The following is a 26,066-nucleotide window of genomic DNA, read 5'->3' as shown; positions in this document are numbered from 1 at the left end:
GTTCACATTGCTGGTGCCTTCAGTCACATATTAGTAAAGATACAGTATGAATGATTTACTGAACTGGTGTTTTTATTAAATTAACTTTTTTTTGTTTGTTCTGGCCAGGCGCGGAAATCCCCCCTAGTCCCCTAGCTTCAGATTGGACCCCCCCCAAAAATAATTTAGAAATAAAATTATTAAAAATAAATGTTAAAATAATTATAGATACTTATTTAACGGAACCTGAACTCACTGAAATCATGCACTCATAAACACGATGCATTTTAAAGGATTTATAAAATGTTATAGCTAGATTAGAGGAAAATGGAGGGGGAAAAAAAGACGTCCGACGGACGCCCGCCCGCCATGGAATGTCTGGGAATGATATTGGCCCGCCAATCTCAGTTGCCGACCCCTAGCTGGTTGAAGTGTTCTGTGTGAACAACACACTCATTCATCACACTCACTAACCTTCTACCACCAGTGGTGGACAGTAAATAAGTACATTTACTCAAGTACTGTACTTAAGTAACGTTCTACCACTAAACTAAAGTCATGTTTCCGTATTGTTTACTTTCTACCACGAGAGGTCAGTGTTGGGTAAGATTTATGTACCTGAACTATCCACAAGCCATTTCACAGCAAATGGAGACTTTTGTGTGTGTTTGTGTGTGTGTGTGTGTGTGTGTGTGTGTGTGTGTGTGTGTGTGTGTGTGTGTGTGTGTGTGTGTGTGTGTGTGTGTGTGTGTGTGTGTGTGTGTGTGTGTGTGTGCATAATATTTATAAAAAGTCTTAGCCAGCTTACTTACATATCATAAATAACTGAATGCATTCCATAACATAAAATACATGCTAACTAGTTATAAATAAGATAAATGATTGTAAATATTATTATTTATTGTTTTATTCTGACGTAGATGTTATACATCTCTTTATCAAACTATTAAAACCGTTTCTATGGACTGATTTGATGATCATATATACATTTGCTGTATTGACCTTTAAAACATAAAAGCAGCATTTTGTCATTTCACAGCAGAAATGTACATAATGGAAGCAAGATGTTTCACAATAACGCCATGTTATTCCTGCTGTCACCTCCCTATCTCCTCTGCCTCCTGTATCTCTTCCACAAACAGTCTGACATGTTCACTTTAAGATGAGGACAAACAGTGACATGTTCACTTTAAGATGAGGACAAACAGTGACATGTTCACTTTAAGATGAGGACAAACAGTGACATGTTCACTTTAAGATGAGGACAAACAGTGACATGTTCACTTTAAGATGAGGACAAACAGTGACATGTTCACTTTAAGATGAGGACAAACAGTGACATGTTCACTTTAAGATGAGGACAAACAGTGACATGTTCACTTTAAGATGAGGACAAACAGACATGTTCACTTTAAGATGAGGACAAACAGTGACATGTTCACTTTAAGATGAGGACAAACAGTGACATGTTCACTTTAAGATGAGGACAAACAGTGACATGTTCACTTTAAGATGAGGACAAACAGACATGTTCACTTTAAGATGAGGACAAACAGTGACTTGTTCACTTTAAGATGAGGACAAACAGTGACTTGTTCACTTTAAGATGAGGACAAAGTCTGACATGTTCACTTTAAGATAAGGAAAAACAGTCTGACATGTTCACTTTAAGATGAGGACAAACAGTGACTTGTTCACTTTAAGATGAGGACAAAGTCTGACATGTTCACTTTAAGATGAGGACAAAGTCTGACATGTTCACTTTAAGATGAGGACAAAGTATGACATGTTCACTTTAAGATGAGGACAAACAGTGACATGTTCACTTTAAGATGAGGACAAACAGTTACATGTTCACTTTAAGATGAGGACAAACAGTGACACGTTCACTTTAAGATGAGGACAAACAGACATGTTCACTTTAAGATGAGGACAAAGTATGACATGTTCACTTTAAGATGAGGAAAAACAGTCTGACATGTTCACTTTAAGATGAGGACAAACAGACATGTTCACTTTAAGATGAGGACAAACAGTGACATGTTCACTTTAAGATGAGGACAAACAGTGACATGTTCACTTTAAGATGAGGACAAACAGTGACATGTTCACTTTAAGATGAGGACAAACAGTGACATGTTCACTTTAAGATGAGAACAAACAGTGACATGTTCACTTTAAGATGAGAACAAACAGTGACATGTTCACTTTAAGATGAGGACAAACAGTCACACATGTTCACTCTAAGATGCCTGTCCTAAAATGTTGATGTCCTCACAAGTGTAGTAATACACTTCTGAGGACAGGATAATAGTGTGTGTGTGTGTGTGTGTGTGCGTGCGTGCGTGCGTGCGTGCGTGCGTGCGTGCGTGCGTGCGTGTGTGTGTGTGTGTGCGTGCGTGTGTGCGTGCATATGTTGTGTTTCTGTTAATGTCTCTACCAGGCCAAAAGGCATGGCCTGATGGCCGAGACTATGTTTTGCACCCTGTCCGTCCGTCCGTCCGTCCGTCCGTCCGTCCGTCCGTCTGTGTACAGTATGTGTCCGTCCGTCCTTCTGTCTGTGAACAGCTAATCTCCGGCACCGTTGGCTTGATCTCAGCCAAACTGTGCACACACACTCCCTGGATGCCAGAGCAGAACCTCTGCCACAAATGTTTCACATGGGCCTGTTATAGCGCCACTAGAAGGCTGCTTTTTGCAAAACACATTTTTTGACAGTACTCCTACAGATTTTGTCCAAACATCACGCAAATCGGTACACAGTATCTCTATAGTCATTCAATGAAACGGGTCTTTCAGATTTTTCATATTCCATCATGATTGGCTAAGATTGGCTTCCAAAGTTTGCAGGAGTGCTCCGTTTTGAACAAAAAGCCTCAAATCATGAACACAGCGTGCGATTTCCGTGAAATTTTGAACACACATTCCCTGTAGGCCGATAAAGACATGGCACTTGAACATTTTCAAATCAGCCTCATGGTGGCGCTATAACAGGATAATTTGTGTTTTTACCTGTAACTGCAACGATCTTTGTATGTGCCCTAGAGGCCAACGAAAAACCTTTGCCCTGCATTTTTCACATCTGCCTTTTATAGCGCCACCAGGAGGCCCACTTACATAAAATTAATGTTTTTTATATAAGTTGCTACTTGTGTGTGACACCGTAGTTTGAGAAATAGGGCATTAATCTACTTAGAAACATGGAGATTTGAGGTTTCTGCCCGACAACAACGATATCATTTACACCATGTGTATGCAAATACAGGACACATTATCTCTATAGTCATCTGATCAAGACGGATCCGTCCGATTTTTCATATTCCATCCTGATTGGTGAATTCAGAACATTGCTGACCCACAATAACGTGACCAATTGTCTATACTTTTACTTCTACTCCACTACATCTCAGAGGCTAATATTGTACTTTTACTCCACTATGTGTGTGTGTGTGTGTGTGTGTGTGTGTGTGTGTGTGTGTGTGTGTGTGTGTGTGTGTTGTCGCTGAGGGCGGGGTCTGCATCAGTCGAGACCCTCCTCTGAGAGGATCCACTGTCACCAGTGGCCCCCCATCAAGCATTTTGCCTAAACAGACTGCACATGTGATGCCTAGCAAGAGGAAGCTCCCAGATAGTGCAATGCCCCACCATAGCCAGCGTACAGAAAGCAGAAGTTCAGTATTGCCTCACGGTGACACACTCGGCAGGCTCCATAGCTCAAGTGCACTGTTGCCCAATATTGACAGTTCAAGTTCAAGTTTGGCAGACAGTGGGCCCGGAGCTAGGCTGCTAACAGAGGAGGCCATCAACATGCTAACAGATGAAGAGCTAGTAGATAATGTGGTGGCTTCCATGCAGGCTGGAAATGTAATCGCCGCCTTTCATGGAATGTTAGGAGGAATAAGGAGAGATAGAGAGCGTCAGGGGGAAGTGATAGAAATAAGTGACGATGAAGGAGAGGAGGTAGAGGAGTTGCAGCAGGAGAGAGACAGTGAGGGGGGATTAGAGGAGCGGGGTTCAGATTTGGATGAGATGGATCTGGATGACCTGACCCTTCGACAGCAACAGATAATACGAATAATGAGGCAGATTGGATCACCAGATAGAGCCCATCATTCCCCTGTTGGCATAAGAGAAGAGTATGAGGTGACCACCCCAGAATTGGGAAGTACCCCCTCCCCCCTCTATGACCCCACATCAACCCCAGAAGAATGGGATGAGAGCATAGACCCATCTCGCAGCACACCTTATTCCCCCTCTATCCTATACTATTCACCTTATTCCCCCTCTATTCCAACGCCTGGGACACCACCAGAGGAGGAAGACCACCCAAGCACCCAGAGTCATAGCTTATCCGACGTGGAGGACGATCTGAACCTTTTCATGGGCATAGACTGACTGGGACCATTGGGGTGGGGAAGTTTGGTGAAGGAGCTATGGGGAATTGTTGTATATAGGCTTTTTATGAAATAATTGATCAAGTGTTTGTTATTTTCTATATCAATGATAGATGAAGATCTATTAAGGCATGTAAACTTGAAACTGGTTCAGTAAATTGTATTTTAAAGTAAACTCAAACTGGAGACTGGAGGGTTAATATGATGACTTACAGTAGGAGAGCTGGAGAGTTGGAGAGTTGCGTCAGTATTGAGAAAAGCACCCAGTGCAGTATGAGGAACTAGTAGCGAGCAACAGGAAATTACAAGACAGGGCGTTGTGCTGAGCAGAGAGTGAGCCCGAGCGGAGAAGCGAGGCTGTGATAACCAGGAGTAGAAATACACACATTGGGTGCCAGAGGTTTATTCAAATATTATACGTTGAGTGCCGGCTATTCTTCCATCCAATTACGTTGATACGTTTCGTGCTGTAGAAGCCCCGACGCGGAAGTGCATGTAAACAAAGAGTGCGTGCGAGACGGCGGAGGGTCCCGACTAACGCCTGGAACAATAATATTTCTAACGCGATCCTCCATTGCAGAGTGATCGCCGATCGAAAACGGCTCGCTTCCACCACGTTAAAAAGAAATGGAGATATTAAGCTTTTAGTCAAGGAGATAACATTGGAAAGGCCGACCGGAAGGATTTTTGACATGGATCCACATCCGGCCTCTCCTTCTCAGAAACTCCTTGGATGATCCCAAAGTTTCGTTTGAGCGCCCCACGTGGGCTCTACGTATAAAAATAAAATTGGGTCAAAAACGGTCCGGACCGTTTTCGGCACTTCTCGTTTGGATTCTCAAAAACGGTCCGGACCGTTTTTGGCACCCGATGTGTTAAGCTGAAGTAGAAATACTTTTGAACATAATGGTATTAGGTTTTGAACATAATAGTATTGGGTTTGAACATAATATTATTGGGTTGAACAGAAGTGGAGAAACATTCATTATGATTAATTATAGTGCTGATAATTGTTTAAGAGATGAGACAATCATTGAAACAGAAAAGAAAGGTAGTTTAAAGAATGGAGCAAGGGAAGTAGAAAGGAAAGGTATTACATAGAAGTAAGAAGGCCACATAGGCATATTAATTGTTAACTATTTATTATTAATAAATAATAAAGAAAACAATTGGTTTAAAGAGATGAAGAATGTAATATGGTGACAAAGGTGTAGTGATGAATGATGGCCCTTAGTTGAGGAATGCATCTAATACTTAGAGTAGTATAGAGTTGTGGGGGCATTGTAGACAGCCTACCATGGTCTATGGTACGTAGTAAAGAGGAAAGGTTACTTGTCCAGTTTGATTAGCTGGCGATGATTAGGCTGGATTAGATAACATAGGAGGAGAGTTGGAAAGTTGAGGGATGATCTGTATGTAGGTTATAGCCAGGCTAAAGGATGGTTGAAATACCCGTGGAGAATCCATGAGAGAAAAAGCCAGTGTAACCCCCGTTGAAAAAGGGGAGCGATATGCCACGTACAGATCAGGGGCTGGAGGTCATATCATTTTACACCAATGACACGCACCCAGCAGGAGACATCGAGTGGAGGATGTAATAGCTATTGTGGCTAGTGGATATTGTAATAACTTTCCCTGATTAACACTGCCAGTTGGATACAGACTGAAAGCAACTAGATTGTTGCTGTGACAGAATTCTGTGAAGACACACCAGGGGTGTGGCAGTGTGCCCACAAATAGAAAACATACATCGTCATTGCAAGTCAGCTGGGTGGAGAAAGGAAGATATTAATTTCCAGTAAAAATCACTCCCAGAAGGGGACGGAGTAATATCAAGATTATTGATTATTGGTTATAGAGCATAGTGGGAGGTAAAGTAGGGAGGGCCACGGGCCACGGGGCCCCTTAAAACTAAACTTACTAGTGCGCACAGAGAAATTTGGGCTCTTTGCGCGCTAGAGTAGATGACCTAGAAGTCTGTCAGATTAATTTTACCATATTACCCAATATATGGACATCGTTCCGTTTTGAGTCTTAATAGAGTAAAACGTGGTTTCAGTGCATTTAAAGGATTTTAAGGGTTACCTCTAACCCCACCTTGGGTATTGATTAAATAGGAGTTTAGTCACTATTCAAGAAACAACACCTTGGATTTAGACATTGTTAATAAATTCTAAATACTCAAACCAGTAACTACACCAACTTGCACACATTTAAAGTAAGATAGCCGATATTAATTAAGGTGATTATAGGCAGCGAGTGATTAATGGGTTGTTCATGATCAATGCCTATAGCTGAAAAAGGGTGTGGCCTTAAGACGGAGATCGGTTAACGAGCTGGAGTGAATATCTTACGCCATAGGCTTATGTGCTTCCTATGAGTGAATTGAAGGTTTAGTTCACTAGGATAGGAAAATACCTGTTAGTCAGAGAGCCTATACGGGACGGACGTACCTCCGTAACCGCCCGGCGACAGTGTGTGTGTGTGTGTGTGTGTGTGTGTGTTTGTTAAATATGTTGTGTTATTTTGTATAAATACAGGGTGGTGTACCACTATACACTATTAACCCATTCTATCCAGGAACGCATCTGTGTCACTTTAGATTTCTTCAAGCTCATAGCGCGGCACTCAGTGCCGCGTTATGAGCTTGTAGATCTGCTATTTTTGAATAGCCTAAAGTATAAAATAATGATTTAAGCTAAACATTTAAAATGACACAGTATGTGTTCCTGGTCTTAAAGGGTTAAATCTGCTCTCTACAGGACACACACACACACACACACACACACACACACACACACACACACACACACACACACACACACACACACACACACACACACACACACACACACACACACACACACACACACACATTATTTATAACCTCATATTCACCTCTTATAATAAACGTTATCAGTCCACACTCCCCTGTATGTAACAGTGTAAATAACTTTTATATTTAGTAAATCTGTTATGTTTAACTTTATCGTCTTACCTGTTACAGATGTTACAGATGTTACAGATGTTACAGATGTTACAGATGTGGAACAGCTGGTCCAAGTTACTAGGAAAATGAGTAAATAAATCCTCATGGTTGATTTTACACAAACTGACTAAGAAGGAAAAACAAGAGAGCGAGTGAGACGCTATGATTTCCTGAAGATCAGTCACAATCATGTGACTGAAGAACACATGATCGAACTAGTTTAAACTGGTTTACTGAATACCGTTTTTTACTTTCTATTTGACCCTGGACTTTTAGTAATGACCTATTAAATGGTGTCGCCAGTAGAGGTCACTGTTGCGCTGCTGTTATATTATATTTAGTGAGTTCTATATGAAGTACATAGAATGCATCAGCAAATATTATATTATATTTAGTGAGTTCTACATGAAGTACATAGAATGCGTAAATATTATATTTATCTTATTGAGTTCTAGATGAAGTGCATAGAATGCATCAGTAAATATTATATTTCTATTATAAACAGTATTCAGAGATCATTAAATGGTAAAAGGTGCATTTATATAGCGCTTTTATCCAAAGCGCTTTACATAGATTGTGCATTTCACACACACACACACACACACACACACACACACACACACACACACACACACACACACACACACACACACACACACACACACCGATGGAGGAGGAAACCATGCAAGGGACCAACCTGCTCATCAGGAGCAGTTAGGGGTTCAGCGTCTTGCTCAAGGACACTTCCACACTAACTCTGGGGGAGCGCCCCAGCCCGGGATCGAACTGGGAACCTTGCGGTTTCCAGTTCACTCTACCCGGCCGCCCCATCTTAAGAGTTCAAACAGATACATTGTAGCTGTTTGAAGTGTTCTGTGTGAACAACAACACACTCATTCATCACATTCACTAACTAAGTACATTTACTCAAGTACTGTACTTAAGTAACGTTCTACCACTAAACTAATGTCATGTTTCTGTATTGTTTATACTTTCTACCACTAGAGGTCAGTGTTGGATCATATTTATGTACCTGAACCATCCACAAACTGGCACAAACTATTTTCAGATGACAATTCGAGGACAATTACACATTGATTTAGGGGTCCTTGACATGAAACTATTTGAGAACCACTGGTTTAAAACAACATTAGGAAGCAACGAATAATCAACTTACACTTTAGACACAACTATTATTTTTACAAGCGACTTTACAGAAGAAGGAAAAGAAAATAAGCCCAAAGTGGCTTATAATAAGCAGACTTGGCAACACTGCTGTCAATGTCAGTGAAAGGTGATCTACGTCTACAAAGACATTTTTACTTAAAAGGTAAGTGATATCCAGTGGTGTAAAAGTAACTAAGTACATTTACTCAAGTACTGTACTTAAAGGAATATTTCACTTTCAAAAAAACTTTTGGTCATTTTATCATCTACTCAGGCCGTTGTGAGCCCCCCAGACAGTTTATAAGTTGCTTGATTCAGTATTTAGATATTTGATATTCATGTAATCAGACACGCCCCCTTCCTATACAAACCCATTGTAACTTCAAACTCCATTTTAACCACGTTAGATTCATCAAAAACACCCGTCCTTGGTTCTGGTGACTCATACCGCCCCCCTAATACGCGAGGGGGCCGTGTTTTTTCAATTACTTTTTTCATTTATTTTTAATATTTTTTTTGGAAAAAAAATAAAAAAATACAATAAAAAAAATAAAAATAAAAATATGATCGGAAAAACACGGCCCCCTCACGCATTAGGAGGCCAGGGTGAGTCACCAGAACCAAGGACGGGTATTATTTATGAATCTAAAATGGTTAAAATGAAGTTTGAAGTTACAATGGGTTTGTAAGGTTTCTATAGCAGTTTCATACCACAGCATACTACGTAAAGGCCACGCTGATATAAGTTTGCTTGGAGTCAACGACAAATCCTGGAGTCTGGATTGTTACGCGGCTCATAAAGACCTCCAAGCTAACAGTTACACCGTCCGTCACAATAACAACAAAACAGAACTCCCTGTCAGTCCCTCTGGCTCCAACAGAGTAGGGGTGTATCTGGACTGGCCTGCTGGCAAACTATCCTTCTACTGCGTCTCCTCTGACACGCGTATACACCTGTACACCTTTGACGAGTGTGGATTCACGGAACCCCTCCACTGTGCAATCTGGTGCTGGACAGTTGACTCCTCAGTGTCTCTATGCCAGAGAGAGGACATGCAGTAGCCTCCTGTGTCCTGGAGGAACACGCACTACTGCTGACATGATAGTTTACTCTGTGTACAGGATCACATGCATGCATGTCTGTTTGTCCGAAGCTAATCTCACACACTGCTGGACCAGATCAGTGCCACATTTCTCGTGCATGCTGCCAGTAGTTCAACTTAGTACTTTGGTACCACGTGTTTTTTTTACATTGTATATTTTTTTAAAATATTTTACTTTCATTTTATCATGGAAAGCCATCGGGGCTTGCAAGGCCTGGAACTGTGCCCACATTTGTGGCGGGTTTGATGTTGTGAGAACACTATTGTGTGATTTGATGTTTTCTTTTCCCACGCAGGTTATTGTGTGATTGGAGGGTTCTGCTTACCAATTGAAAGCGCCAAAATGGATTGAACACAAAAAAGCAGAAGCATGTTTCCATTGTGATCCGGGTGGTTTGTAGCCTGGCTCCAGCCCCTGAAATCGCTAGCCTCATATTCAGGGTCCGTTGACGCTGCGGAAGGCGGGTTCTCTCGGTTGAAAATCTGACCGGCGGCCCGGCCCAATCGGGACTCAAGAGTCCCACTTTGGCCACGCCCCCATTTCAGAAAACGGCTGCACTGAGAGGGCTTTCAGATTGAATAATGGAGTTAAACTAAATGAAAATTCAGGCTGAATGTCAGGCTAGGTGGTTTGACATTCATTGTCCAGCTTTTGCTTTATGCTGCTCATCTTTGCCACTCAGTGCGGAAAGTGTCGCTCCCAACCAGTGGTGGAAAGAGTAGGCCTACTCACAGTTTTTTACCTAAGTAAAAGTATCAATACTGCAATGTAGAAAGTCCAGAATCCAGAATCCAGAATCCAAAATGTACTTGAGTAAAAGTATAAAAGTATGGGCATGAAAACGTACTTTAAGTACCAAAAGAAAAAGTACTCATCATGCAAAATGTCCCATTTCAAATTTTTCAAATGTATACACATCTTTTGAAAATAGCAGATCTACAAGCTCACAATGCGTCACATCACGATCGGCTATTTTCAAATGGCCAAAATGTAAATAGGTCTGAAGTGGTTAATGTATGTTTTGTAATAATAATAATCAAAATCTACAAAGTGACTAGTGACTAAAGTTTTCAAATAGTTGTAGTGGAGTAGTCAAATCATGATGACATTTAAGAAGACATACACATGAAGAGATAATAGAAGAAGTATAGAACATTGCAAATACTCTAGTAAAGTAAAAGTATCTCAAAATTGTACTTAAGTACAGTACTTGAGTAAATATACTTAGTTACTTTCCACCACTGTATAAGTCCTATTTGAGAACGAGAATATGTTGGGCATACTGTTCTCCTAGTTGTGAGTCTTAACCACAAGATGTCAGTGTTGGGACTGTGATTGTAATTAGCTAAATTGTATAAATATATATATGTTTAAGTACGACCTTCCTAGCCCGTGTTATTGAAGAAAAACGGGCGACCATGGCCAAAACTCAATCGAAAATCGACGATCGAAAATCGGCGATCGAAAATCGGCGATCAAAAACCGGCGTAAGTGGCCGTTTTCAAGATGTTTTGGCCATTATCTCTGGAACGGAAGGTCCAATCTGCTCAGTTCAAAGCTTGTTGGATACGTGACACATTTTTGGGTTGTTTGGATGTTCGGGCCTAAAAGTATGGTAATTGTTCGTTGAAATTCCAGCCCCTGCTTCTCCAAATCCATCTGCACGTCTCTGGCTCCCAGGTTATAGTGTGTGTGTGTGTGTGTGTGTGTGTGTGTGTGTGTGTGTGTGTGTGTGTGTGTATATGCGTGTGCGTGTGCGCGTGTGTGTGTGTGTGTGTGTGTGTGTGTGTTTCTATGTGCAGGGTGTTGCTGAAGATGAGCACTTGTGCTCAGCTACTACCCTGGGTAAATAAAGAACAAAAAAAACAAAACCAATAAAACAATATTGTTTGACACCATCAAGCGCAATTATATTGTTTGCCCTCAAACAGTCACCACCAAACACAATATTTGAGTAAGCTTTTAAGCAAATTACAATGTGTTAGGAACATTCTAGTAAGATTAGTCTCTTGAAGTGAGACACGTTACAAATATCGAGTGGTGGAAAGTAACTTAGTACATTTACTCAAGTACAATTTTGAGGTATTTTTTACTTTACTGGAGTATTTCCAATTATCAGTACTTTTACTTCTACTCCACTACATCTCAGAGGCAAATATTGTACTTTTACTCCGCTACAATTATTTGACGACTTTAGTTACTAGTTACTTTGTAGATTTGGATTATTATTACAAAACACACATTAACCACTTCAGCCCGATATACATTTCGTCCATTTGAAAATACCCGATCTACAAGCTCGATGCGACACATTGTGAGCTTGTACATTTAGATACCAATACTACAGTACATTTAGATACCAATACTTTTGTAAATATATATATATATATATAAATAGATGAAAAAGATCTAAACGATAAGCAACCAGAAATCGGCGCATATTGACCGAGGAGAGAACAGAAATGAAAGCACGGTGACTTCCTCGTGAGTGAAGTGAACCACTAAAAACAAAATGTTTCTAGAGATAAACGTCCTGCTACCATGAGGTAATAATAATAATAATAATAATAATAATAATAATAATAATAATAATAATAACAATAATAACAATAATACGTCAGACTTATATAGCGCTTTTCTTGGTACCCAAAGTCACTTTACAAAACAAATTTCAAATTACTTTATTAAAGGGATATTTCACTTATTTATTTTTTACTGGGTCATTTTATGTCTACTCTGGCTTTTGGGAGCACCCCAGACAGTTTTTAAGTTGCTTGATTCAGTATTTAGATATTTGACATTCATTTGATCAGAAACGGCCCCTTCCTATACAAACCCATTGTAACTTCAAACTCCATTTTAAACATGTTAGATTAATCGGAAACACCCGTCCAGAATCGAATACAAGGTCTCCCTCCTCACTCATCAGTGCATCTACAGCAATGCCCCCTCCTACCTAAAGGAACTCATCAAACCCCCGAACTCCACCCGCTCCACCCGCTCACTCCGCTCCAGAAACTCAAACGTACTGGAGCCCCGCACGACGAATCTCCGCACCATGGGGGATCGGGCCTTCTGCTCAGCTGCTCCTCGACTGTGGAATGCCCTCCCGGACCATCTGAGAGCACCACAGTCGATTGACACTTTTAAAAAGGGCCTAAAAACCTTCCTTTTTAACAAGGCATTTGCTTAGACAGAGATGTAGTTGTTTTATCCTTTTAAACTTCTACTGTGCCTGCTGACTTGATCTGAAGTTTATTCATTTCACTGTTTTACTTTTATTGTTGTTTTCTTTTTTTCTTTTTATGTTTTTAATCCTGTAGCACTTTGAGATTTGTTTCAAATATAAAGTGTGTTACAAATAAAATGTATTATTATTATTATTATTGTCCTTGGTTCTGGTGACTGATATTGTCTAATACGTGAGGAGACCATGTTTTTTCATTTACTTTTTTCATTTATTTTAAATATTATTTTTGAAAATGAAAACAATTTAATACAATAAAAATTTTAAATAAAACAAATGAAAAAAGTAATTGAAAAAACACGGCCCCCGCACGTATAAGGAGGGCAGTATTAGTCACCAAAATTAATATCAAATATCTAAATACTGAATCAAACAACTTAAAAACTGTCTGGGGGGGCTGAAAAAAGCCTGAGTAGACGATAAAATGACCCAAATTAGTTTTGAAGGTGAAATATCCCTTTAACTACTTTATTAGGAGCTTTATTCGTTACTTTAAGCTAAGACTAAGAAGCAGAAAGGGAGATTTGGTGTTAATACAATGCGCTATTTCTTGCTTCCTTCTCTCGATTGTCTAAATAACTTTTTGATTCAAAATTATTTTGCAGAAGAAAGACTGTCTGTCTGAAGTTGGCAACTCTGGAAGAGGTGTGTCTGTGTCAACCCGTGTCAACAAGCGACTGCTGCTCGCTCCTCGCTACGCATTACGCACCCACGGCAAATCAGGGTGGAGCATTATTTGAATTGTGCAATGATGCATGAAGCTGGTCGGTTAGGTGCAGAGAGAGAGAGAGAGCGGTCTAAGCTTTTTTATTTGGATGATGAAATGGTGTTGATTTGGTGGTGCGAGCATTTCAAATAGTTATAAATATAAGCCCTTTAATTTTAAATATAAACTGCCCACAAAAAGTTCGGAAACTTAACTTCCGTCGATTATCTCCCTTTTAATAATACGAATTGGTATTGTGTTGTTTTTTTTTAAATCATTTTTATCGTTGATTGTGACTAATAGTTGAGGTACAGCTTGTAAGGATCACGCATTCGTGGAATGAGCAACACAGCTAAACGTGTGGGTAGCGCCTCCCAAAAAAATGACAAAATGCCCCAATGTATGCTTCTGTTGGTAATAGAGCATCGCAGTTCCCGCCCACTTCCTGGTTTTTCGTGGTGCCGGAAGGAACAACTCAATGCATTTTTCCCATTGACATTTCCAAAAATATTTGTATCTATTAATTTAAGCCTCGAATCAAGCCATCATGACATGACATGAATCATGACCATAAAACGTTTGATTCTGTGATTTTGTTTGGTTGAAAACGGCAAAACAAAGGGTATTTATTAAATATAGTATATCATATAATTAAATATAAAATAAAAAAAATCACAGAAAAAAACGTTTTATGGTCATGATTCATGTCATGTCATGATGGCTTGATTCGAGGCTTAAATTAATAGATATAAATATTTTTGGAAATGTCAATGGGAAAAATGTATTGAGTTGTTCCTTCCGGCACCACGAAAAGTTTTGAGCGACCTGCCAGCACACACCTGCTGAGAGGTGTGTGCCAGTCACAGGTGTGTGTGTGACTGGCACCTGAACATGGGTCTTGCAACTTTGTTGAGTTTGTGTTGATGCTCCAAGCAGCAACACTGACCCCATGGAAAGACGCCACGTTTGTCCCTTCAGGATAAGGGCAATAGGGCAAGTGAAGCTGGTGTTATGCAGATTACGCATTATTTGGTGTCAGCCCTGGTACCATTTGCAGGGCAGGTGAGGTGTACGACTGGCACCTGAGCATGGGTCCTGCAACTTTGACATTTTGTCTTTGGTACCGTTGTGCAAAATCTTGCCTGTAAATCTCAGTGAAGCATAGGAGAGGGAACCGGTCTTCTTGGGTTGTTGTCTTGCCCTGTTGACTTCACCAGTCTCACAGAACTTGGTCCTAAGTTTGGAAATGGTACCTGGGGCTGTCACCAAATAATGCTGCCGCTCTGCATGACGGAACACCAGCTTCCACTTGCTCTATTGCACCGGCTCTTATCCTGAAGGGACAAAACGTGGCATCTTGCCACATGGGGGCAGTGTTGCTGCTTGGAGCATCAACACAAACTCAACAAAAAGATGCAAGACCCTTGTTTAGGTGCCAGTCACACACACACACACCTGTGACTGACACACACCTCTCAGCAGGTGTGTGCTGGCAGGTCGCTCAAAACGAGAGTGATTACCAACAGAAGCATACATTGGGGCATTTTGGCAAAAAAATTTTGGAGGCTCTACCCACACGTTTAGCTGTGTTGCTCATTCCACGAATGCCCAATCCTTTACAAGCTGTAGGCCTCGTTGTAAAGGTGACTAATCAACGATAAAAGTGATATAAAACACAATACCAATCGGTGTTATTAACCCATTAAGACCTGGAACTGTGTCATTTTTAGATTTGAGCTAAAAAGCATTATTTTACACTTTGGGCTGTTCAAAAACAGCAGATGTACAAGCTCGTAGCGCGGCACCGAAAAAGCAAACATTTTTAACTCAAATCTTTGCTTCTGGGGGGTCCCTGGAACAACATATTTTGAGATGGGGGTCCACGGCCAAATACATATAATTTTGGGGATCCTTGACATGAAAAAGATTGAGCACCACAGATATAGAAACATACATTTTTCAGAATATTGAGATTTAGGAGAATCGGCTTCAGGTCTCAACTTAAAGGGGAGATATAATCGACCAAGGTTAAGTTTCCGAACTTTTTACGGGCAGTTTTATTTGAAATGTTGGATGTTTGCATGCCATCATGTTTGGTGGGGCAGTCAGGGCATTTAGGGCGGCATTTCCCCCCCCCGTGCCCATGCCTAGATCCGGCCCCGCTCATCGGTAATTACTCCTTCCTGTTTCCATACCACACTGGATAAAACTAAATTAAACAAACTGTCATTGAAACTGTAATTAGCTAACGTAACAAGCTTACTCAAATATAGCCTTTGGTGACTGGTGACTGTTTGAGGTCAAACAATATTGTTTTTTTTGTTCTTTATTTACCCAGGGTGGTCTCTGAGTCTTTTGAGGATAAGTGCTAGGACTGCTGTATATAAGAGCATGGTTTTAAGCAGGACTTACACATCAGTTCTGCTTTGATCTGACAACATGACCAACCTCCGACTCCCGTGCATCCTCGTCGGTAAGTACTGTACTCTTCAAAGCAGCATAATTTACAATGACATACAGCGGTGAAATATGTACTCAGATAACATTGAGTGGTGTAAAGTAACTAAATACATTTACTCAAGTACTGTCCTGAAGTACAATTTTGAGGTACTTTTACTTTACTGGAGTATTTCCAATTGTCTATACTTTTAATTTTACTCCACTACAATCCCGAGGCAAATATTATACTTTTGCTCAACTACAATTATTTGAAAACTTTAGTTACTAGTTACTTTTCAGATATAAATCATTACATTATAAAACATACATTAACCACTTTAGCCCTTTTTTTTATACCTAGGCTATATGAAAATAGCCGATCTGCAAGTTCACAATGTGCTAAAAAAAAATGGTAGATCTACAAGCTTGTAGATCTGCTATTTTGAAACATTTTAGTACTTTTTGGTACTTGAAGTACATTTTGACACCAATACTTTTGTACTTTTACTCAAGTACATTTTTAATTGCGGACTTTTACTAGTACACACGAGTACTTCTACACTGCAGTATTGATACTTTTACTTAAGTAAAACATGAGTACTTTTTCCACCACTGAACATTGGTCATCTTTGAATCGTCTCATACAAGAATTGTCGTCCAAAACTAAACAAACTGTGCTTCACAGTGGTGTAAAAAGTACTCACATTTTGTACTTAAGTAAAATTATCAATACTGCAATATAGAAGTACTCCGTTACAAGTAATAGTCCGGAATTCAAAATTTACTTGTGTAATAGTACAAAAGTATTGGTATCAAATGTACTTAAAGTACCAAAAGTAAAAGTACAAAATGTTTTGAAAATAGCAGATCTACAAGCTCACAACGCGTCGCATCGCGACGCGTTGTGAGCTATTTTCAAATAGCCTAGGTATGAAATAGGGTTAAAGTGGTTAATGTATGTTTTATAATATTGTAATTTATATCTGAAAAGTAACTAGTAACTAAAGTTATCAAATAATTATAGTGGAGTAAAAGTACAATATTTGCCTCTGAGATGTAGTGGGGTAGAAGTAAAAGTATTGGAAATTGGAAATACTCCTGTAAAGTACAGATACCTCAAAATTGTACTTAAGTACAGTACTTAAGTAAATGTACTTCGTTGCTTTCCACCACTGACATTGCTTTATCCTTATGAGTCAAACCCTTATATATCCTTATGAGTCAAACCGTCGGGATCATTTGTTTATTTTTGTTCTTACATGGTCATATAAAACCAGTGGTGTAAAATAACTAAAGTACATTTACTCAAGTACTGTACTTAAGTAAAATGTTGAGGTATTTGTACTTTACTTGAGTATTTCCAATTTCCAATACTTTTACTTCTACTTCACTACATCTCAGAGGCAAATATTGTACTTTTACTCCACTACAATTATTTGAAAACTATAGTTACTAGTTACTTTTCAGATATAAACTATGACATTATGAAACATACATTAACCACGTCAGCCCTATTTTATACAGGCTATTTGAAAATAGCAGATCTACAAGCTGTCTTATCGCGACACATTGTGAGCTTGTAGATCTGCTATTTTCAAACATTTTAGTACTTTTACTTTTGGTACTTTAAGTACGTTTTGCTGCCAATACATTTGTACTTTTAATCAAGTAAATTTAGAATTCTGGACTTTCACCTGTAACAAAGTATTTATATATTGCAGTATTGATACAATTACTTAAGTCAAACATTTGAGTACTTTTTCCAGCACTGCACAAATGCCAGAGTATGTTAAAATGACCCCAGACGTGTTCTACAGAGAAACATCCCTTTAATGCAGTGGTTTTCAACCAGTGGTCCAAGGACCACCAGTGGTCCTTGGGGGGGGGGGTACCAGGGGGTCCCCAGCGAAATTAGTTAACATAGCGTCAGAATCATTTTAACCACTTAGATTTGGCTATTCAAAAATAGCAGATCTACAAGCTCATAGCGCGGCACCGAGTGCCGCGCTATGAGCTTGTAGATCTGCTATTTTTGAAAAATCTTGAAAATGTGTTCAAATCTTTGAATATTTTTACATTACATTAAATATTTTTTTTACTCAAATGCTTCTGGGGGTCCCTGGCACAAAACATTTTCAGGTGGGGGTCCGCGGTCAAATGTATATCAATTCAGGGGTCCTTGGCATGAAAAAGGTTGAAAACCACTGCTTTAACGTCATGTTTGTGAATATTTGCCACATCATTGTGTTGTGTGTTATGTTTCAGTGCTGGCTGCTGTGTGCTGGCCGGCACAAAGCCAAACGCTCGTGGTCCGGAACGGGTCTCCGTGGGGCGGCTGGTCCACGCCACAGATGTGCCCAGAGGGCTCCTACGCTGGATCCTTCATGATTCGGGTGAGAAAATGTACTATTTACATTACAGTTTAACCATATTTATTAAATTCCTATTTCGTTGCTGTCGCGCAGAAACTTTTTTTTTTTTTCATAAATCAACGCCCTAATTATTATTATTTTTAAACATTTTATCCCACGATTTTGTAACCCATTTTTTTCACCCAGTGCCAATTGTCTTAGTAATCCTGGGCGGTACACTCCCTCTGCCAGCCTAGGGAGAGCCTAGAGCCGAGCTCATGCCTCCTTCAATGCATTAGAGCTAGCGGACCGCTTCTTATCACCTGACAGGGGGGAGGTTCCCTGGTTAGACGTAGCGGAAGGAACAAGTTATTCCAACCAGTTCCTTTCCCCTCCATCAGGCACCCCGGCTGACCAGGGGGAGGCAGTATAGAGACCAGGTTTACTGCATGTTTTTGTGAGGGTACCCTTAGGAGACACACCTAGGGAGAACATGCAAACTCCACACAGAAAGGCCCTTTCATTACTTGATCATACAACGTCAGACAAAAAAAAATAATGTTTGAATTCTGAAAAGTAACAGTTTTGGACGTACAGTCGTTAGCACTTGATAACGGCAGTGATACCATCTGAGTACCTCTGTGGTACCACAGGGGCACCACCAAGTAGCTGTGGTACCACCTTTGACCTTTTAGAGGTGTAGTGTGGCTGATCGGCCACGATGTGGCGCATGTGAGTCCATGAACCCTACAGTCCATGAGACAATTTACATTTTGAAATACCCTAACCCAGGGGTTTTCAACCGGGGGTCCGGGACCCCTAGGGGGTCCTCAGAGTTACTACAGGTGGTAACTCCGCCAACAGGTGTTTTTTTTTTTTACATGAACCACTTGAACCCTAGCATCCCTTTTCTGAGGAGAACTTCAGCCAAAAATAGCCGATCTACAAGCTCACAACGCCTCGCGTTGCGAGGCGTTGTGAGCTTGTAGATCGGCTATTTTTGGCAAAGAGTTATAGGTGTAAAGGGAAAAAAAGAGCAGAAAAAGTTTATCTGAAACACAATGTTATACAATATAGAGGGGTCCCTGCTTCATCTCTCTCTCAGCTAGGGGGTCCTTGGCCTGAAAACGTTGAAGACCCCTGCCCTAACCCTAACACCCAGTTTGTGTTTTGGGGAGCGAGGCTAGATCCTCACCCTATGACACGCTCGGGTGAGTTTCAGTGATGTCATCAGTGTGTCACTGATGATCGCATAATTCCAAACTTCTTCTGCCAAGGTGACAATAATATACCTACTACTAGAGTGCACCTTCATCTTGTGGCAGTGGACACAGTGGTGGAAAAAGTACTCCAATGTTTTACTTAAGTAAAAGTATCAATACTGCAATGTAGAAGTACTCCGTTACAAGTAAAAGTCTGGAATTCAAAATTTACTTGAGTAAAAGTACAAAAGTATTGGTATCAAAATGTACTTAAAGTACCAAAAGTAAAAGTACTAGAATGTTTGAAAATAGCAGATCTACAAGCTCACAACGCGTCGCGATGCGACGCGTTGTGAGCTTGTAGATCGGCTATTTTCAAATAGCCAAGGTATAAAACAGGACTTAAGTGATTAATGTATGTTTTATAATGTAATACTTTATATCTGCAAAGTAACTAGTAACTAAAGTTCTCAAATAATTGTAGTGGAGTAAAAGTACAATATTTGCCTCTGAGATGTAGTGGAGTAGAAGTAAAAGTATTGGAAATTGGAAATACTCAAGTAAAGTACAAATACCTCAAAATTGTACTTAAGTACAGTACTTAAGTAAATGTACTTAGTTACTTTACACCACTGAGTGGACACTACCCCATATTCCTGAGCAGAGAAACTACTGCTTGTTTTTCATGACTTTGAAACCACATTTTATATACTGAACAATTGTTTTAATCATTCAAATGTGGCTGAGTGGTTTACATTAGTGTGTGTGTACATACTGCTTATAGTCATACTGGGTTAGGCTTAGGGTATGTTCAGATTTGAAATGCAACTTGAATTCAGGTAAAACCTTGATTAGAGTAAGTATGTTGCAGCATCTCAGGCAACAAATGCATGTCAAACTAATGTTAAATTAATCTGACAACTGAATTCCCGATCAATACATACATCTCTTTATGGCAAAATTAATGACATTTTTAGTTGAAAGTAATGGGTTTGTGCATTGTTTTGCACATGCAAAAAAACTATTGTATAAACGTGATTAGCCTCGATCTCCAGGCTTTTATTGCTTAGTTTTGCTAAAAAATAAAAGCCTGGCCCAACCATAGCCTGTACTGGGTATGAGGAAGTGTTTCATTTCCCAACCAACCAGAGTGCAGTGGGCGTCGCTCGTAATGTTGTGTTAACGGGGCGGGGGTTGACGGACAGATCGGTGAACCAATGGGATCAGCCGCAATCTCTCGCCGGCTCTATACACCCGCCCCTCTATACACGAAATCAGGAGCGTTGGGGCAGACTAAAACGTGATTGAATGCAGTCCTGCGGCTAAAACTTTCCATGGAATTTGCAGTGTGCCTCGTAAACATGAACAATACTGATTTTGGTGACTCTATGGCCTTTCATCTACCACTATAGTCTATTAGGCCAAAATGTCAATGTTTTACTGTCTACTTCAGGTCGAAGGCGTGGTCGAGACTATGTTTTGTCCCCTATCCGTCCGTCCGTCCGCCAGAGCAGAACCTCTGCCCCAAATGTTTCAAATTGGCCTGTTATAGAGCCATCAGGGGGCCGATTTTTGCAAAACCCATTTATTGATATTACTCCTACGGATTTTGTCCAAACGTGACGCAAATCGGTACACAGCATCTTTATAGTCATGTGATCATCACCGATTTTCCATATTCCACCCTGATTGGCTAAGATTACCATCTAAAGTATTTCCAATTTCCGTTGATACTTTTACTTGTAAAACATTTGAGTACTTTTTCCACCACTACCAGGAGACGAATTTATACCAGCAGCAATTCACCTCTCTGCTTGTCTTGTTTATTCTCTTCTCTTTGTTCTTTTCTCGTGTTGGTCTGAATTCCTCTCACAGGTGGAGAAAAATCAAGACTTGGCCGATGACACAGCGTTAAATGGCATTCGACTCGAATGTTTCAAGGACGGCAAATCTATCAATAGTTTTGTGTCATCACATGACGGATAGTAAGTATATAACACCTTGCACCAGTGTTGAGATATAGCTTAAGTTCACAACAAATTACAATTAAGCAGTTTAGAATTTTGAACTAAGGTTTCGGTCCCAAAAAATACATTATTTAGATTTTTCTTATTTATTATTTGTATAAGCTGCTCCGAGCGAGCTATTCTTTTTCAATGAAAACTCCTCCTTCACATCCATCCCCAATCATTGCCACTAAACGAATGCCTGTATAGCATTCTATATAGAAACACATACGGAGATTGGGCTACTTTTATTTGGCAAAAAAAACCAAAACAATTTGAGTGTTTTACCACCAGTGGTGGAAAAATAACTAAAATGTTTTGCTTAAGTAAAAGTATCAATACTGCAATGTAGAAGTACTCTGTTACAAGTAAACGTCAGGAATTCAAAGTTGACTTGAGTAAAAGTACAAAAGTATTGGCTTCGAAATTTACTTAAAGTACCAAAAGTAAAAATGTTTGAAAATAGCAGATCTACAAGTTCACAACGCGTCGCGATGAGACGCGTTGTGAACTTGTAGATCGGCTATTTCAAATAGCCTAGGTATAAAATAGGGCTAAAGTGGTTAATGTATGTTTTATAATGTAGTAATTTATATCTGCAAAGTAACTAGTAGGCGAACTAAAGTTTAAAAGTAATAGTGGAGTAAAATTACAATATTTGCCTCCGATATGTAGTGTAGTAGAAGTAAAAGTACTGACATTGGAAAAATACTCAATTAAAGTAAAAAATACTACAAAATTGTACATAAGTACAGTACTTGAGTAAATGTACTTAGTTACTTTACACCACTGCCTGGAACCCCATATATGACGCACCTGCACCTTGTTTGTTTTTTTTCCAGCTGGGGCACCTGGCGTGATCATGCAATCCGCTACTGCCCCTCAGGGTTCACACGTTTCATGCTGAAGGTGGAGTCGCCCGGCGGCGACGACACCGCGGTCAACAACATCCGCCTCTCCTGCAGCGGCGGAGGGGACATGACGGGCCCCTTCGTAGGCGGGGACTGGGGCGACTGGGGGTCCTGGAGCAACTCCTGTAACCCGGGGACGGTCATCTGTGGGATCCAGACACAGGTGGAGGGCAAACAAGGCCTCGGTGACGACACCGGGCTAAACAACGCGCGTTTTTTCTGCTGCAAAAAATAAATGCGTGGGATAATTACGCGTACCGTTTGGATATCGTTAGCAATCGGGGCCGAAACCGCTTCATCTCCATATTTGACCTTTTTCTGTGTGTTTTTTTTTATTATAAATTAACCCATTCAATCCGGGGGAACGCACCTCTGTCATTTTTAGATTTATTTGGCTACTAAAGAATAGCAGATCTACAAGCTCATAGCGCGGCACTCGGTGCCGCGCTATGAGCTTGTAGAGCTGCTATTTTTTAAAAATCATGAACATTATTTTGTGCAAATATTGGGTTTTTTATTTATAAGCGGACATTTGTAACTCAAAAATCTTTGCTTCTGGGGGAGGTCCCTGGAACGAAATATTTGACAAATGTTGGCTTTAAAAAATACAAATTCCAAGATTTGCACAAATTCATTTTCATTTCATGATTTTTCAAAAATAGCAGATCTACAAGCTCATAGCAGATCTGGCATTTTTGAATAGCCAAATAAATCTTAAAATGACACAAATGATGCTTTCCCGGTCTTAAAGGGTTAACAGCCTATTTGATCATACGACAGCGTCATACGGCGCTCTGCAAGCTCGAAATCTGTTTTCTTTTAAATATATATACTTTTTGAATTTGAAACCTGAAAAGTAACAGTTTTGGACATATGAGGTTTCCACCCGTCATAGACGATATTCAACGAATGATGACGATACATTGTACTGTAGCTCATTAACCACTTCTTAAATCAAAATTTTTGAAAACTGCAAATATATCTGGGTGAAAAAAATGGGTTACACAATCATGGGATAAAAATGTAAAAAAAGAAAAAAAAGAAAACTGCAAATAAATACAGAAATAAAGATTTTAATTTCTGCAATGCTAGCTGTCTGTGTGCTTTGTTAATATCCTGTTTGTCCAACTGTGCTCTTAAAGGGCAAGACCACTTTAGTAGAGGTTTGGGTTGTGTAGTTACCTTACTTCTACTCCACTACATCTCAGAAGGAAATATTGTACTTTTTACTCCACCACAATTATTTGAAAACTTTAGTTAATAATTAATTTGTAGATTTTGATTATTATTACAAAACGTACATTAACTGTTTCAGCCCTATATACATTTCGGCCATTTGAAAATAGCTGATCTACAAGCTCACAATGCTTGTAGATCGGCTATTTTCAAAAGATTTTTTATATATTTGAAAACTTGAAATGGGACATTGTGCATGATGAGTACTTTTACTTTTGGTACTTTAAGTACATTTTGATCCTTTTGTACTTTTACTCAAGTACATTTTGAATTCCAGACATTTACTTTTACTTGAGTATTTCTATATTGCAGTATTGATCCTTCTACTTAAATAAAACAATTGAATACTTTTTCCACCACAGAACACAGGGATGAGTAGTGTTTACAGCTGCTCTGTGAGCAGGAAAACATACAGTCAATAGCAGGAATAATGAAAGGCAAACTTAGATGAATTGAAGCAGGTGTAAATTTGTTAATGATACAGACACACTACTAACACAATCTATTTGTAAAACAAACAAAAAAACCAAGTTTTTTTGGGGGGGCGGTATGACACACAAAGGACATTAGAGGGAGCCAGAGTCAAATAAATCATTCACAACCTTAAAAGCAGAACACTGTTCACTCTTCATGCTCAGCATTGGTATAGTGTTATTTTTAATAATTAATTTTGTATTTAGTTTTAGTCCTAGTCTTTTGAATACAATTTAATTTAGTTTTAGTCATATTTTAGTCATCTGAAATGTTTTAGTTTTTGTCTAGTTTTACTCGGCTAAATATCTTAAGATTTTAATCGACTAAATCTACAGTTGATTTAGTCGACTAAAATGTATTGTTGGCGGTGCCTTGATGGCGTCGTAATGCTGATTTTACACTTGGTTGCATGCTGAAAATAGCAGATCTACAAGCTCACAACCCGTTTCTATTTCTGCTATTTTCAGAGCGCAACCAAACATAAAATGACTTGTCTTTTAGTTCTACTGGATCTCTTCTCCACTAGTCCCTCACTAACATTTTAGTCTAGTATTTATTTGTTGACAAAATTGTCAATATATTTAGATTTTTTTTATTTAGTTTTTATTTAGTTTTAATCAGTGAAAAAGGGTAGTCGACGAACATTTTTCGTCATAGTTTTAGTGGACGAAATTCACACTGCATTGGTCACAGCTCTGTTCCTGCAGCTGCTGTTTGTGATCTCAGATTCTGTGTCATGCTTGCGCAGATAATCTATACTATCACAGGAGCAGAGTCACACCGCCAAAATGAATGCAATAACGTATGAAGGTGTCATGTACCAACTGCATCTAACCAGGGCTCAAGATGAAGCAGAAGTTAAAATGCATCTATAACTACACAGACAGCTCAAACCTCATCTTGGTGTGAATCCCTGTTTGTTTTCTCTCTCTCTCTCTCTCTCTCTCTCTCTCTCTCTCTCTCTCTCTAGTATTCACGATCATATAAACATGTGTCTTGTGTGGTTAGGGGATGGATTTCTTTTTTGTATTATTAATATGAAGTTGTGCAATTTTTAAGCTGCAGTTATGTACCCACTTAAGTCTTTTAATATACAATAGGTAATAATAATACAATTTCTCATTATTGTTTAAACATTCTAACCACACATTGGCCTGATATATAACCTAATATATAACTTGCAGTCACAAAATGGGGGAAAAGGTTAATGCTTGGTATAAATATGATTCCCAATGGAGTGTAGCTGACTTCATGCCTCTCTCTCTCACACACACGCACACACTTACATACACATACTAATAACTAAAGAATGTTGTATAGAACTGTTAGAACAGATTTAAATACATTCAAATATTTGTGTAGGTGTATTATATAGTATCCTCCTCACTCTGTCTGCACATAATTGCACCATGCATTATCTTGAACTGATGACGCCATGATCCTATGGCTGATCCATTTTTTTTTCAAACCAAAATGCTTAGTATTGTATGTGAATAGATCCAAGTGTAATTTGTTTATCTGACTTCTTACAGCTGAAGGCCAAGCCTTCTAGAACAGGATGCGTCTGTATGTCTGCCAGTATCTCATTACCCTCAAAAACCAAAAGGTGCAAAGCGTGCGTGCGTGGCAATTTTTTGGGGGAACTTTTTGGGGGGGTCACTCGTGCCATTTCACACCAGAAATGTAGTGCATAATGGAAGCAAGATGTTCCACAATAACATGGCCCATGTCATTCCTGCTATTACCCCCCTATCTCCGGTGACTCCTCCTGCATCTCTACCACAAACAGACCTGACATGTTCACTTTAAGATGAGGGCAAACTACAGCCAGGCAGGAGCCACTTTATTTAATTATTACATT

General features: G+C 39.5%; 1 protein-coding gene across 1 annotated transcript; it reads left to right on the top strand.

Annotated features, from left to right (window-relative positions):
- The first annotated feature begins 15,921 nt into the window (after nt 1-15,921).
- LOC308101263 (vitelline membrane outer layer protein 1 homolog) lies at nt 15,922-23,581 on the top strand. The gene is made up of 4 exons (XM_080450675.1): nt 15,922-16,059; nt 18,291-18,418; nt 21,454-21,563; nt 22,427-23,581. The coding sequence occupies exons 1-4, from the start codon at nt 16,026-16,028 to the stop codon at nt 22,728-22,730; spliced, it is 576 nt and encodes a 191-aa protein (XP_080306801.1). The 5' UTR covers nt 15,922-16,025; the 3' UTR covers nt 22,731-23,581.
- Nucleotides 23,582-26,066: the final 2,485 nt, after the last annotated feature.

The sequence above is a fragment of the Gymnoscopelus braueri genome (assembly GCF_963280865.1).
Source record: "Gymnoscopelus braueri genome assembly, chromosome: 15".
Classification (NCBI taxonomy): domain Eukaryota; kingdom Metazoa; phylum Chordata; class Actinopteri; order Myctophiformes; family Myctophidae; genus Gymnoscopelus; species Gymnoscopelus braueri.
The sequence above is the reverse complement of the archived record's forward strand: the minus strand, read 5'-3'. Positions and strand labels throughout refer to the sequence as shown.